This window comes from Herpailurus yagouaroundi, unplaced genomic scaffold (assembly GCF_014898765.1).
Source record: "Herpailurus yagouaroundi ecotype Mexico unplaced genomic scaffold, PumYag 216, whole genome shotgun sequence".
NCBI lineage: Eukaryota > Metazoa > Chordata > Mammalia > Carnivora > Felidae > Herpailurus > Herpailurus yagouaroundi.
In genome coordinates, this window is record NW_024412447.1 from 5,332,697 (window position 1) to 5,348,189 (window position 15,493).

At 45.7% G+C, this 15,493-nt stretch overlaps 1 protein-coding gene across 2 annotated transcripts in view; it reads left to right on the top strand.

Annotated features, from left to right (window-relative positions):
• Window positions 1-566: 566 nt before the first annotated feature.
• Window positions 567-15,493, top strand: part of LMTK2 (lemur tyrosine kinase 2) — an 81,951-nt gene continuing 67,024 nt past the window's right edge. Inside the window, exon 1 of one of the 2 annotated variants that reach the window (XM_040455867.1) lies at window positions 567-946. In XM_040455867.1, the coding sequence (XP_040311801.1) occupies window positions 859-946 (88 nt within the window). In that variant the 5' untranslated portion in view covers window positions 567-858. The remainder of the gene's footprint in view (window positions 947-15,493) is intronic. The other variant, XM_040455868.1, reaches the window with a different exon arrangement.

Below are 15,493 nucleotides of genomic sequence, written 5' to 3' on the forward strand. Positions count from 1 at the left end.
CCGGGGCTGGGAGGGGTTTTCTTAGATGACGTCATCCTTTAGGTGACTCTTGACAGATGACAGAGAGTGTGCCAGGTGGCCAAGAGAGGACAGGAAGGGCACTCTTGGTGAAGGGAACATCTTGAGCTCAGGAGCTGAGTCAGTGAGTGTGAGGGGAGAGCCATCCTATTCTTGTTGGACTGAAATAAAAGCCCAAGTATTCTTGATGGCTGCTAAGATGTATAGGTCAACCTAAGGAGAGAAGAGCCTAAAACGGCTATGCCAAGTAAAAAAGGCAGAAGACAAAACAGGCCTAGTTTTGCTCGTTTTAAAATACTGAAAAAAAATGAGATGGATTCTGAATGCTTTTTATTGTCTTCTTTATACTTCCCTGTATTTTAAAATTTAAAATAATTGTCGGCCTTACCTGCTGCCCACGCACTCCTCGGTCTGCAGGGGGCGCACCGGCGGCCACCCTCCCTCTTTCAGGGTGGTGGGCGGGGCCTTTGGGGCCGGTGTGGAAGGGACGATTGGCTGGCTGGGCTGTTTGTCACGGCATCCCGCCCCCACCCTACGTCACATGACGCAGCCCATCATGGCGGCAGGAGCGCGGCTGCCCTGGCCCGCGGCTCCGCAGGGCTGCTGCCGTTGCTGCTGTTGAGAGGCGGCGGCGGCGGCACAGACGGGCGGGCGGGAAGGATGGTGTTTCTGTGGCCGGGGCGGCGGGTGCGGACTAGGAGCCGGGCTGAGGTTTGGCCGAAGCGACGTGTGCTCAGGAGCAGCTGGCGCGGGTGCCGCTGAGGCAGGCAGGACCGACTGACGGACGGACCGACGGAAGGAGACCCGAGAGCCGGCCCTGGGGGCCGTGCAGTGGGCGAGATGCCGGGGCCGCCGGCGTTGCTGCTACTGCCGCTGCTCCTGGCCGCCGGCAGTGCCGGGGCCGCGCCACTTCCGCAAACAGGTGCAGGTGAGCGGGCCCGCTGCGGGGACGCGGCTGCGGGAACCCAGGCTGCGGGGCCGCTGCGACGGCGGTGGCAGGGGAGGAGGCGGCGGGCCCCGTCCGGCGACGCCGAGGAATCGGAGGGCCTGCCAGGGCGGGAGGCCCGGGGAAGCAAGCGATTAGGGAGGTTTCTGCCGCAGGGGCGTGGGGTGGGGGAGCGGGCAGCCTCTCCAGGGCCGAAGCGGGGGCGAGGCGATGCGGTTGGGCCCGGGGAGGGCGGCGAGCCGGGCGGCAGCGATCGACCCCTCCCGGCGTAGGCTGCGGTACCTGCTCTGAACCTGTTGCCCGGAGGTCCTCAGCCTACATCCCTTTCTGGCAGTTCTGCTTCCCTTTCAGATGTCACCTGCCTTCTGTGCGTTTCTCACATCTTCTATTAAGAACCGTTTCTTAGCCCTAATTGTACTTGAATGCAAATGACTTAATGAACTGTGCGGAGTTTCATTCGCTCCCTGCAACTTGTTCTGAAGTTGTAAATTGATTTTAGACGCTGTGCTTTTTTTCGGATTGAATTTCAAGGAATGAAAAGGAAACAACTCTGTAAATATTTCTATTTTAGGAAGCCAGTGATTAGAGTAGCAGTCTTTGAGTAACTATTGACAGAATGGCCCAAGGGTGATTGAAGTTTCTATTTTAGCTACGTCAGTGTGTGGTTTTCTTTTCTTTTTCTTTTTTTCCTCCCCATTTTCTCGACATCCTCTTCAGTTGTGGTTTATTTTCCCAGATAAAACTTTACCCGAGGAAAGCATCCCAAGTTGAGTCATTTTTTTTTTTTTTTTTAAAAAAAAAAAAAAATCTGGGTTAAGATCTAGTGCTTGTCTTTGAAGTAAGGAGAGACTGAAATTTCATAGATTCATGAAATTTTGGAATTGAAAGAGTCCTTAAAGAAAATTTAGCCTGATATCTTTGTTTCTCAGTTGAAGATACTGAGGCCCTGGGGGGGGGGGGGGTCAAATGACCTACCCAAGGTGACACAGCTAAATTGTAGGCGGAGCCACATCTAAAACCCATGTCTGAAATTTCCCTAGTTGTGTGATTTTTCCATTTCCCCACCTTAGGTCTTGTAAGTGTTTCGGAATACTCTTGAGGTTAAGAGTTATTTTAATACGATGTTAACTGGGTACACGATGTGGAAGTTCCCTTCCCCAGTAAAGACAAACACATCCACTATGCAAGTTATAAATAATGTTTCCAGAGCTACACCAAGTTCTGTCATTGAGTGCCCTTTAGTTGGGTATTAACTGTTATCATTGTACCACGTAATGTATCGCGAAATTTTTGCCACTGCCTTAGATCAAATATTTGTTAGGTGAATTCTGTTTTCTGATCTGATAGACAAGAAAAGTGAGTGTTATGAGAAGTGTATGCAGCCCAGGTATGAGTCACAGAAAGTGACAAAGTTGTAAAAGACAATACAGAAGAACGTGGATGGTGGTATTGAAACTGATGGTGAAATTGAAAATTAGCACCAGAGTAAGATAGTGTGTAAAGAGTATTTATGTGAAAGGGATTCAAGAAGTTTCCAGATGACTTTGCACTTAAATTTTTATATATTTTGAAAAACAGACTCTATGTGGGAACCTATGGGAATGTGTCTCCTTATAAACCTCTTTTTAAAAAGGAAAAATTTTTTTAACGTTTATTTATTGAGAGAGAAAGACAGAGCATAAGCATGGGAGGGGCAAAGAGAGAGGGAGACACAGAATCCGAAGCAAGCTCCAGGCTCCGAGCTGTCAGCACAGAGCCCGATGCAGGACTCAAACCCACAAACCACCAGATCATGACCTGAGCTGAAGTTGATGCTTAACTAACTGAGCCACCCAGGTGCCCCTCCTTATAAACCTCTTAACATGATTTTTATTCCGTTCTTTCACTTTCACCTCCATTTTTACGGAGGTACAGATCAGAATATTGGAGGTTTTGGGGGGAGCATTGTAAAACAAGACAATCAGGAAAAGTCATCCACAAATAGAAATACCAAATTTTGGCATGAATAAAGCATAAAGAAATATGTGGTGACTTACAGCAGCTTTTGCAGATTTTCCCTTCGTATTCTGTTGCTCAGAAGGAATACAATTAGACATGTGGCATATGAGTGACAGGTCCCTGGGGTTAAATTCTGTGGAAGAGGTGCTCAGTCACACATAGATTTGTGGGTTTGTGTTTCCATCCAAAAGAGATTAGTAATCCTGGTAATGGAGACGGATTCTTGATGAAGATGTGTGTGACCAAGAAGAATAAAGAAACCTTTGAGCTGATCCTGATAAGTGAGCTCACTGGTTAAGAGAGAGGAGCCCGTCTTGAACATGTATGTGAGCTAAAAGAGCAGTTAAATGTTGGAAGCGTTGTAACCCTCAGGCCTCTGATTCTGTGGGGACTGCGCTCCACACAGAAGTAGGGCTGGCCATTTCCAAATTCAGGATACATGCCTCGCATGTAGTCTTTTGCCTCCTCGGCTTTGTTCTTTCCACTTAAATTCCAAACTGCTTGATAGTGCCTTGGAGAAAGCGTGGCTTATCAAAAATAGGTTGGAAAAAATACTTGAATGTTCTCCTTTGCCAGCCCATTTGCATGGGGGGAAAGAGATGAGGCAGTTAACTAAAATTCAGCCAAAATTCATCCAAAATTCATTTCTAGGTTTCGGAAGTTGAAAAGGGTATTTACCCATTCAGTCATAATTAAGCTTTGTAAATACGTGGATTGCCTTTGCCTATCAGGCAAGAAGGCTCTTTCTTTTTTTTAAATATATTTAACAATTTTTTTTAATTATTTTTTTTTTATTTTTGAGAGGCAAAGAGAGAGAGAGAGAGAGAGAGAGACAGAGCACAAGTGGGGGAGGGGCAGAGAGAGAGGGAGACACAGAATCTGAAGCAGGCTCCAGGGTCTGAGCTGTTCACACAGAGCCCAACGCGGGGCCCGAACTCATGAACCGTGTGATCGTGACCTGAGCCGAAGTTGGACACTCAACCGACTGAGCCACCCAGGCACCCCTCTTTCTTTCTTTCTTTCTTTCTTTCTTTCTTTCTTTCTTTCTTTCTTTCTTTCTTTCTTTCAGTTTGTTGATATACAGTGTTATATTAGTTTCAGGTGTACAAGAAAAGCATTTTTTGCTTGAACTTTATTTTGGGCCTGTCTTTATTGCTCTGGGAGTCGCTCCTGCCCTCTTTGGGATCCTTTTCCTGAGAATGTGTATTTCTGCAAGGGCCGTTGCTGGCTGTGTAGACGGAGATCGTGTCCGTCCTCACTGGAAAGCTTACATAAAGGGAGAAAGTCCACTGTTTTCACACACTGTTAAACGACCAGACTAAGGTTACAGTTGAGAAATTCTTTTCTCCATTCCTAGTGACGAGGTCATTCTTGTCTTAGAAAACACTTATGTACCTTTTGTGAGATTCTCAGTCACATCATAGAAAGAGATAGTATATTTGTATGCATTCCCCTAAGTCCCCTGTTTGTTATTAATACCAGGATAGTGGTTAGACCGGGAAGCCCACTTCTGTTGTCCTGTGGCATATTAGGTCACAGAGTACAGAGGAAGCTGTTAGCAGTTCCAGATAAAGGAGCTCACGCAAGTCTGTGAAGCCAGTGGGACTCAGCTACTTATTAAACAGCAGCTAGTGAAACCGGGGCTCTCATTTTAGATTAAACAAACAGCCTTGGATCTTGAGAAAGATTCTGCAGTAAAGGAAGTGCTTTCTAAAGTGAATTCTAAGTGTGAGTTTTTGTGTTTATTTCAATGGCATCTGAGAAATAAAAATTATTTTCAACAGGCTTTTCGTGCTGATTATCTCAGGATTTATGGCTGTGAGGCTCAAGATTTCATTTAGGTTGGGAGTGTTGGTATTTGCTCTCAGTTGGTGGTATTTTTGGGGTAACTAAGTATGTTCATTTGCACAGTAATAGGAAGTCTGTCCAACAATTTTGTAGCTGATGAGCATTGAAGTTATCAAATCTCTACAGGTTTGCTGATATCAATGTGCTGACTGTTCATGCAATTGTCTTGAAATTTAGAGAGTCCTTGGGTCTGCTGTGTCAGATAACAGCTGTACATGTAATAAAAAAGATTTGTAACATAAATGAAATGTAATGTAAGGGGTGGCCAGGGTTCTGAAGCAAACAAGTGAGTCCTCAAAAAAGTCCTTATAGATGGACGTATAAAAAGAATCCAACCTTTCAGTCCTGTTGAGAGTGTAAGTCGTGAACCAGTCACAGGAGGAGCGGGTGTTACGGACAGAACTTGGACTTTGGAGGTAGTCTGGGTGGGAGGCCTTCCTTTGCCGCTTCAATAGCATTGAGATCTTGGGCCAGTTACTTGACCTCTCCAAGCTTCTCAAAACTCAACTCAAAAAAAAATGATGAGGGGCACCTGTGTGCCTCGGTTGAGCGTCCGAGTCTTGATTTTAGCTCAGGTCATGATCCCAGAGTCATGGGAGTGAGCCCTGCATCAGGCTTTGCACTGAGTGTGGAGCCTGCTTGAGATTTTTTTCTCTCTCTTTCCATTTCCCTCTGCCCCTTTCCCCACCTCACGCGTGCGCGCTCTCTCTAAAATAAAATTAAGGGGTGCCTGGGTGGCTCAGTTGGTTAAGCACCTGACTCCTGATTTCGGCTCAGGTCATGGTCTCATGGTTTGTGAGATTGAGCCCTGCGTTGGGCTCTGTGCTGACAGTGCGGAGCCTGCTTGGGATTCTCTCTCTTTCTCTCTCTCTCTCTCTCTGTCCCTCTCTCTCTCTCTCCCCCCCCCCCCATAAATAAATAAACATTTTTTAAAAATTAAAAAATAAAGGGATGATGATATTTACCTAAAGGGTTTGGGGAGGGTGAGGTCGCATCATGCTGGTGCGCCATGTCGGCCACGTTAGGTGTCTTCGTTGCTTCAGATTTCCTTGTAAAATTGGTGGGTTACCGTGGCATCAGCTAATGGTGAGTGGTATGGTTCCAAGAAGGAACTCAAAGTGGTAGCTGCTTATGGCATGCCCAGAATTTACTGAATTTAAAAACCTTTGTTACTTAAAATAATTTGCTGTGTGATGGGTGAGGAAGAGATCCTTTACAGAGAAGTCTGACTTATTTAAGATGATCTGGATTAGCCCACTTTTATGTAATAAACCCGTTTTTAAATGTCAAGATAATTAAAGCTCTTGCACGTGAACAGTTTCTGGTTTTAATGTACTTAAAGGAACTGCAGGCAGTGGAGGTTGAGTTGGTCCCAAACAAAATGTATACTCCCACAAAGCGTTCCTGAAGACAGCCCGTTAAGCTGGGCTGTGGTGGAACCACCACAGGGCTGAGACCTTCCCTTAGAAAATGTCATTTGGAGAGATGACTGTGACTGACTTGCTTCCTCTCTGTCTTTTAAAATCATGTATTTTTGTAGCCTTTTTTTTTTTTAAGTTTATTTATTTCAAGAGAGAGAGAAGACGAAGAGAGAGAGAGAGAGAGAGAGAGAATCCCAAGCAGGCTCTGCACAGTCAGCATGATTCGAGGCTTGAACTCACAAACCGGGAGATCACGACCTGAGCTGAAGTCAGGTGCTTACCTGACTGAGCCATCCAGGCACCCTGTATTTTTGTAGCCTTCTAGCTGTGTTTTACTTAAAAAAGTTTATTTTATTTTTTTAAAGTTTATTAAAGGAATCCGCACCTAACGTGGGGCTCAAGCCCATGACCCTGAGACCCAGAGCTTCACACTCCCTCAACTGAGCCAGCCAAGGTGCCCCTTAAAAGGTTTATTTATTACTCAGGGACGAGGAAGGAAAGATTAGAGGAAAAGTTGTACAAACACTCCTGGTCTAAAACAGATTGCTACATCTAGGGTCTTTTTTAGATTAGATTCTCAACTTTTCTGTAAATCTTCATATGAAGACGCTGTAAGAGAAAGCTGAGGAAATATGGTAAAATCAGCGTGTCACAGCAAAATATTGGAGTGAAGTATTTTTAAATTGTTAACAAGTGACTAATTTGGAACCATGCCTCGGCATTACAGTTATTTGCCACAAAGAACAGGCCTATCAGAAAAATAACCTCAGTATTTTTTTAAAAAGGTGTTTTTTCCCCCAATGGTTAGTATAAGGCAGAGATTCCAAATTTCATTTGACTTTATTGTGATTCAAATGGGAGAAATTAGAATTGTTAACACCAAATGCGCCAGGTGCCCAAAACCACAACATGGGGAGTGCCTCACCTCTCAAGGTCTCCCTGGGCTCATCCTCATCCAGACCAGTGCTCTGCAGTCCCCCCGACTGCAAAGAGTGACTTTGTACACTTCCACCCTCCTGGGGCTTGGGGCATGGTGGTGACACCTTTTGTTTTTGACAATTTGGCGGATTTTGCATTTCACTGTGTAGTATATGTTTGTGGAAAAGGCTTAAATTACCATCGATTTCAGGTGTGCTGAAACCCTGTGCTGTGGTGTGGCTAGGGTAGCCCCTGGCCTGCAGCATCTGACCCCAGTTTGGGAAGCGTCGGTCAGGAAAGGTCATGCGCCTGGCGGGGCATCGGCGGTCCCTGCCTGTCCCCACGCTGGCTTTCATGGCACTTTAAGAGCTAAGTTAGTCTGCTTTCGTTTGCAGGTTATTCTGTGCGAATTCCTCTCTCCCAGCTCACCATATATATTCTGTCTGCGGTAGGCTGGCTCTTCCTAGCACCTCTGTGTGCTGTCGTCTTTTTCCTTCAGTTCTTTTCACTTCTTGGCAGCCCCAGTGCCCTACCAAGACCTCGCCCAGACCCCAGAGCTTTCTTCCACCAGTGACCTCCCACTAGAAGCGTTTACTTGTGGGACGTGATGTTCCATGGGGTGCGGGACGGAAACTTTGGAGCTTCAGCCTTTAGTTTTCGTTTCATCCTTTAAAAATGTTGACTTACGTGACTTTTAAAGGTACAGAGTATATCGGTACACTAACACGTTTTATGGTTTGTGAATCAATGCACATGAAGTGGAAGGAATGTGAAGAAACTTCACCGACAGGCTCTGTGATCGCAAGAGGTTTGGGTTGCCTGTCCCAGTCTCCCGTTTGCATTTAGCAGCTGCCACCTGTTTCTTCAAGTCCCGTCTCTTTACCAGGACTGCAAGGACTGTGTCCTGCATCCTCGGTGTTTCTAGTATCTGCATGATCACAGGCCGTGGACGCTCAAAGGTTGTGTGTGAGGTTGGTGAAGACGGTGCTGGGGAACGAAGCTTGCAGACCAGTACTCCAGAGAGTGTGGGAGCCAGAAGGAGAGCATGTCAGCCTAGAGCCTCGCACGCTCCCGCAAACTTTGCTTTTCATCCGGCCACAGCCCACAGCCCGTTGCCTGGAACAAGGCCATTTATAGTGGCCTTATTTTTAATAATAAACCTTATCTTTTAGAACAATTTTATTTTTTTAGTATATTTTTTTTTTAATTTTTTTTTCAACATTTATTTATTTTTGGGACAGAGAGAGACAGAGCATGAACGGGGGAGGGGCAGAGAGAGAGGGAGACACAGAATCGGAAGCAGGCTCCAGGCTCTGAGCCGTCAGCCCAGAGCCCGACGCGGGGCTCGAACTCACGGAGCGCGAGATTGTGACCTGGCTGAAGTCGGACGCTTAACCGACTGCGCCACCCAGGCGCCCCTATTTTTTTTTTTTTTTAGTATATTTTAAGACTTTTTAAATTTATTTTTGAGAGAGCGCAAGTGGGGGAGGCACAGAGAGAGAGGGAGAAAGGGTCCCAGGGGGCTCTGTGCTGACAGCAGCAAGCCTGATGTGGGGCTCGAACTCCCGAGCCACGGGATCATGATCTCAGCCGAAGTTGGATGCTCAACACACTGAGCCACCCAGGCGCCCCTAGAACAATTTTAGGTTTACAGAAAAGTTGCAAAGACAGTACAAAGAGTTCCTGCATAGGCAGGGTTTTCCCTCTTGGTAACGTCTTACATCAGTGTGGTACACTTGTCACAGCTAAGGAGCCACTACTAATAATTCATTAGTATCAACTGAAGTGCATACTTTGCTCATGTTTCTGTAGCGTTTCCCTGATGTCCCTTTTCGGTTCGGGATACCACATTCCATTTAATGTCCTGTCTCCTCGGGCTTCTTTGGTATGTTCCGCTGTTTCAGTGATCTTGACAGTTCTGGAGGAGTTTGATGTTTTTCTCGTTGGTTAGACTGGGGTCAGCTGTTTTTGGGAGGAAGACCACAGAGATAAAGTGCCGTTCTAATCATGTCCTGTCAAGGGTACATGCTTTCAGCATGACCGGTCACTTCACCACCTGACTGTGATCACCCGTTGTCAACTTTCTCCACTTTGAAGTTCCTTTTTCTTCCAGTCTCCACATGAGCAGGGGAGGGGCGGGGGCGGGGGAGAGAGAATCCCAAATAGGCTCTGCGCTGTCAGTATAGAGCCTGATGTGGGGCTCAGTCTCATGAACCTCGAGATCACAGCCCGAGCCAAAATCAAGAGTTGGACGCTCAACCCGCCGAGCCAATCACTTATTTGATGGAAATCTGTTGGCTTGGGTGACTAGTGAGATTCAAGGAAGGAAGAACAATTTAAATTTTAAAAATTAATGTCAACACCCGAATTCTGAAGAGACTTCTGCTCCTGACCACAGCACATGAATATTGTTCTGAAGAAGCTTCCTGTGAAAAGTAGGTATGCGATAACCACAAAGGAATTTAAACACTGCAGGGCAGAACACAGTCACAGCTCTAAATGGCTTTTTTTTTTTTTTTTTTTTTAATTTCAGTCCCTCTCTGGAAGTCAGTATAAATAATAGCCTCTTTACATTTTATAAATATCTTGTATAAATAACGAGTAAAAACTGCGAGCTGGAAGCCTGACAGTCAGATGCCAGTGTTGTGAGCCGAGAGCCTCGTGGTGTAAACATGCCAGCCCTGGACTGCCCAGGGTTCTTCCCGCCCGAGCTCAGATTAGCAAGGAAATGAAGCGAGAGCAGGCGTAACGCAGGGACATCCCTGATTCCCCAGGTGAGACGTGCACACGGCAGTGTGAGCGCCCCGGATTCATGACCTATTCAGTAACTCACAGGGCTGTTTCTTTCCAGGATAATGTCATGTCATTAACGTTTTGCTTTCAAAAAGTTTATTTTTCTAAGCTGGCTTATTTTAGAATAGCCTGGGATTTGTAGCCTATTTCATATCTTCCCACAAGTACTTTTTCTTAAGCCCGTTGATATATTTTTGTATATTTGCTGTGGATGTATTGGCATGTACAGAATAGTCTTATGATGAGCTAAAGAAAGTACGCTGTTTAATCTCTGAAACTGCTACATTGTAATGATTGTATAATGGGTGCAGTTTGATTAAGAACATCCTAGGCTCACATACTAGTGCAGATAATTCAGGACTTGTTTTTGGCAACACGTGTATGCCTTGGATGGGAGAAAAGAATTTAGTTACAGACATCTACCATAGTGATTTTTTTTTTTTTTAAGTTTATTTATTTTGAGAGAGAGCAGGGTAGGGGCAGAGGGAGAGAGAGAATCCCAAGCAGGCTCCACACTCAGCCTGGAGCCCAACGTGGGGCTCGATCTCACGAACTGTGAGATAGTGACCTGAGCTGAAATCAAGAGCCAGATGCTTAACCGACTGAGCCGCCCAGGCGCCCCTGCCATAGTGATTTTTGGGAGGGAAGCTGCTGTTATCCCATAGTGAAAACACTATTATTTAATTTTTTAAAGGCTCATGGTTTTTTTTCCTTCTTGAGGCCCATGTTTAAAGTCCATCCCGAAAACGGCCTTTTCTCTTGCTTGCTCTAGTGCATGGGAGACTTGGGTTTGACATGATAACATTGCAACCTTTAATTATAGGAAGTAAATCTCTAAGGCATCTTGGACTTAGAAGGTAGAGGAGGATGAGTTGTGCAATTATTTTGCACATTTACAATTGCTACTTTAACCAGTGAGCAATTGTAAAATTTTGTAGTTTCAGCTTTTTATTGCAAAACCAGTCTTGTGGTCTATTGGTTGCCTCTCAGATAAGCCACTAAGTTTGAAGTATTTTTCATGTTGCAGTTTCTTCCCCAAATCCCCGGTAAATTCAGCCTGTGTTCCTTTCACAAGGAAAAAAAAAATGCCTCTTCCTGGTTCCACCTGGCAGTGTGCCTACATAGGATGGTTCTGTGTCAGCAGCAACGGTTACTTTCCAAGGATGCAGCCTGCCCGTCACAGCGCAGAACCCCACTTGACTCTGACTTCAGACTATTATTAAAACGCAACACCAGGACACTGATTGCTAGTGAGACGCTGAAAAACAACAAACTTAACCAAAATAGTCCCCCGGGACTGCTGCATCAGAAGCCTGCTGCCTGGGTACGGTCCCGAAACCTGTAATTGAACTTCATTTTCTTTAAGAAAAGTACAGTTAACTTTAATAAAAGATCTGATTTCCAGTATTAACCATACAGGCACTTGGTAGACTCATACAATTTTAGAATGATCAATCCTCGTACAGAGAATTTTAAAGCTGACCGGCCACTTTACAGGTGAAGGCGCTGAGGCTCAGGGCCATCCCGTGTGGTGAGTTCAGTGCCAGCAGCCACTCGGTGGCAGACCTAATCCTGATGAGGGACCCTACCCGCCAGACCACCCTGTTCACCAAGTGCTCTGCTTTGTACCCTTGGAACACTGCTTTGTGTGGTGTGCATGCAGAGACTATTTCCGATCGTTTCTCCTCTGGATATCCATTTCTGTTCGCTGTCTGAAAATGCGGAGATGAAACTTAATAACCATAGTTGTCATATAGAAGATCCTTGAACTACTGAAGATAATTCCTTATTGAAAATTAGGAAACTCAAGTTCTGACTTGTATATAATGAGGCTCAGTATCCACATTCATGTTTAACTTTTTATTATTATTTTTTTTCAACGTTTTAAATTTTATTTTTGGTACAGAGAGAGACAGAGCATGAACGGGGGAGGGGCAGAGAGAGAGGGAGACACAGAATCGGAAATAGGCTCCAGGCTCCGAGCCATCAGCCCAGAGCCTGACGCGGGGCTCGAACTCACGGACCGCGAGATCGTGACCTGGCTGAAGTCGGACGCTTAACCGACTGCGCCACCCAGGCGCCCACATGTTTAACTTTTTAAAAAACAATTTGTAAGAATAACAATTTAGTTTCCACCTATGAAATGAAGTTGTACTGTTTAATTAAAGGTGATAAAAATATTTTTGGCTTAAAAAGATTTTTGTTTGAAAAAATTTTTTTAACGTTTATTTATTTTTGAGACAGAGAATGAATGGGGAGGGTCAGAGAGAGTGGGAGACACAGAATCCAAACCAGGCTCCAGGCTCTGAGCTGTCAGAACAGACCCCGATGTGGGGCTTGAACTCATGGACCACGAGATCATGACCTGAGCCGAAGTCGGACGCTTAACCGACTGAGCCACCCGGGTGCCCCTAAGTTTCTTCAAATTCATTCTCCCTCTGTCCCTCTCCCCCACTTGTGGCCTCTAAATACATACATACATACAGAAGGAAAGAGAGAAAGTAAGAGAAAGAAAGACACATTGCCTAAGTAAGAATACAATTCAATCATATTAGCAAGAGTTTCACTGAGACCATAGGAAGCTAGAAAGTTTCTGAGACCATAGACTCTATATCAAAGTCCTATAGGAAAACTTAAAGAAAAAGGTAGACGTGTTTTTCTAGGGTGTTTAGGGTTCTCTCCCGTCCGTGGATCCTATCGTGCAGAAATTGTATTGGCTGAGTGCTGTGAATCCAGTACTGCCATTGACTACCTGTGCATTTCTACAGATTTCAGAGGGAAGGCCTATGGAAAGACACAATGTTCTTTCCCCTGGATATTAGTGGTACGCTGAAGTGATCACTTATGGGGGAAGAAGCCCTGGGAAGCTGGCCTTGAGTTTCTACTTGTGGAACCAGATGCTGCCTGTTCCTGAGCTGCCTTCCTGGACTGCAGAAAGATCCTGATTCAGTGCTTTACAGACATCTGAGCACTGTGGATTGCTCCACGACCGAACTGTGCCATCAACTTAGTTAAGATTGTAGTTCATAAAATATCATCCCTGCCATTTTTTCCCTGGGGATAGGAGCACTGTAGTCTGACAGAGTTCTGTAAACCTGACATTGCTTTGGCTGGGCTGTTACCATGTTAGATTAGCTCTTCTGTGGTAGTCTCCGTCCTAGTTAGTGTTTTTAAAATTGGAATGGAATTGGGGCACCTGGGTGGCTCAGTCAGTTGGGTGACCGACTTCGGCTCAGGTCACGATCTCGCGGTCCATGAGTTCGAGCCCCGCGTCGGGCTCTGTGCTGACAGCTCAGAGCCTGGGGCCTGTTTCAGATTCTGTGTCTCCCTCTCTCTCTGACCTTCCCCCATTCATGCTCTGTCTCTCTCTGTCTCTAAAATGAATAAACATTAAAAAAAAAATTAAAAAAAAATTGGAATGGAATAAATCTTTGATAACCGTCTGATGGAATAGGCAAAGAGAAACAGCAGTTACATAAAATGATCATGTTCACAGGTATTCAGTCAGCACTCAAATTATGTAACCTTTCTGCAAGTACGAGAGAACGGTTGGGTTGGCTGACCTTGAAAATCATCTTCGGGGGCGCCTGGGTGGCGCAGTCGGTTAAGCGTCCGACTTCAGCCAGGTCACGATCTCGCGGTCCGTGAGTTCGAGCCCCGTGTCAGGCTCTGGGCTGATGGCTCAGAGCCTGGAGCCTGCTTCCGATTCTGTGTCTCCCTCTCTGTCTGCCCCTCCCCCATTCATGCTCTGTCTCTCTCTGTCCCAAAAATAAATTTAAAAACGTTGAAAAAAAATTTTTTTTAAAAAAATCATCTTCAAACAAAAAGAACACTTCACTGTCTGTGATTAGGACACAGCACGATATGTTTTTCTAGGCTGTTGATATACTGGCTTCGGGGTCTTTGTGGAATTTCTGATTCATCAACTAGATCAATGCACTCTTTACTGTTCCGTGTGGTTGAGTGTATTTAGCGCTATGGTTTGTTTTCTCCTAATATTAGATTACATTAGGGAGGTTCTAGATTATTTAATGTTATTATAAATAGATGTAGTGTTATACCAGGAGGCAAGGAAAACATTTAGTGACTCAAGATTCTGTGCAAGGAAACCTTTATGATAGATGGGTTTGTCATTTTGAGGCGTTAAGTAGAAATACGTGATCTGCGGTGATCGTCTGAATTTTTTCCCCCAAGTGGTATGATGATGGTTCATTTTCCTAGGTCTCCAGGATGTGAAGCTACTTGTCAGAATCCTGGACAAGGTCCAATTATTGGTCCTACCCTTACAGAAAAAAGGAAAAAAAAAAAAAAGCCAAAACTATGTGTTTAGAAGTGGACTTTGTGTCAGGACCAGTTTGGAAGATGGCTGGTCCTTAGCTTCCCTGAGTTGTACTGAGCTCCCTTTGTCTAGTCAGCCCAGTGGCCAGCGGTTTTCATTGTTAAGTAGCCGCTAAAATCTCTCGTGAATTTCCAGAGGCCAGAGGGTAGAGGAAAGAGAAAACAGCACAGTGACATACACATGTGGCGCTTGCTTCCCCGGTCCTGGGACCCAGGGAGGAAGGCAGCATGTGCTGCCCAAGATGGGTCCCCTGCCATTGGGGATGCTGTTCCTAAATTAGTAAACGTACAGCGTTATGGGCCACGTTGAGTCCTGGTTCAAACCCAGCCCACCTCCAGTCCCTCGGAAGGTGATGGTGTTTGGAGGTCAAGTCTTTAAAGAAGTGAATAGGTTAAAACGAGGCCATTAGCTCCTTAGTTGCTAATCCAGGACAACTGGTGTCCTCATAAGAGGAGGAAATTTGAACACAGGCAGAGGTACCAAGGGTGCACAAACAGAAAGACCACGTGAAGGCACAGAGAAGGCAGCTGTCATCTGCAAGCCAAGGAGAAAGGCCTCAGAAGAGACCAACCCTGCCACATCTTGATCTTGGACTTGCAGCCTCCGGAACCGTGGATTTCTGTTGTTTAAATCGCCGGGGGTGCGGTGGCTTGTAATGGTGGCCTGGGCACATGAATACACAGTGTTTTAAAAATTTTTAAAAATGTTTTTATTTATTTTTGAAGGAGAGAGAGAGAGAAAGAGAGACAGAGCATGAGCGGGGGAGGGGCAGAGAGAGAGGGAGACACAGAATCCAAAGCAGTCTCCAGGCTCTGAGCTGTCAGCACAGAGCCCAACGCGCGGCTCAAACTCACGGACTGTGAGATCGTGACCTGAGCCGAAGTCGGATGCTCAACCGACTGAGCCACCCAGGTGCCCCAAAAGCAAATTTAGTGTCCTATCTTAGGAAGGCATCTGTCAGGATTCCTTTTTTTTTTTTTTTTTTCTTTTCCTCCTTCTCTCACCAGTTTGGAAGTGGAGCCCTGCTCATGCGCTGGGCTCCCCACCCCCTCACCCCCCCACCGCCAGGCCAGCACCTCCCCCCGGGGGCTCCTGTGGAGGGAGGAGAGGGCACCTTTCAATTCCTGTCTTGCTGGCAGAGTGACTCTGCTCGGACAGCTTCCAGCAAAATGAACTGTGTGGAGGGCACAGGTGTGAATAAATACTCGTTAT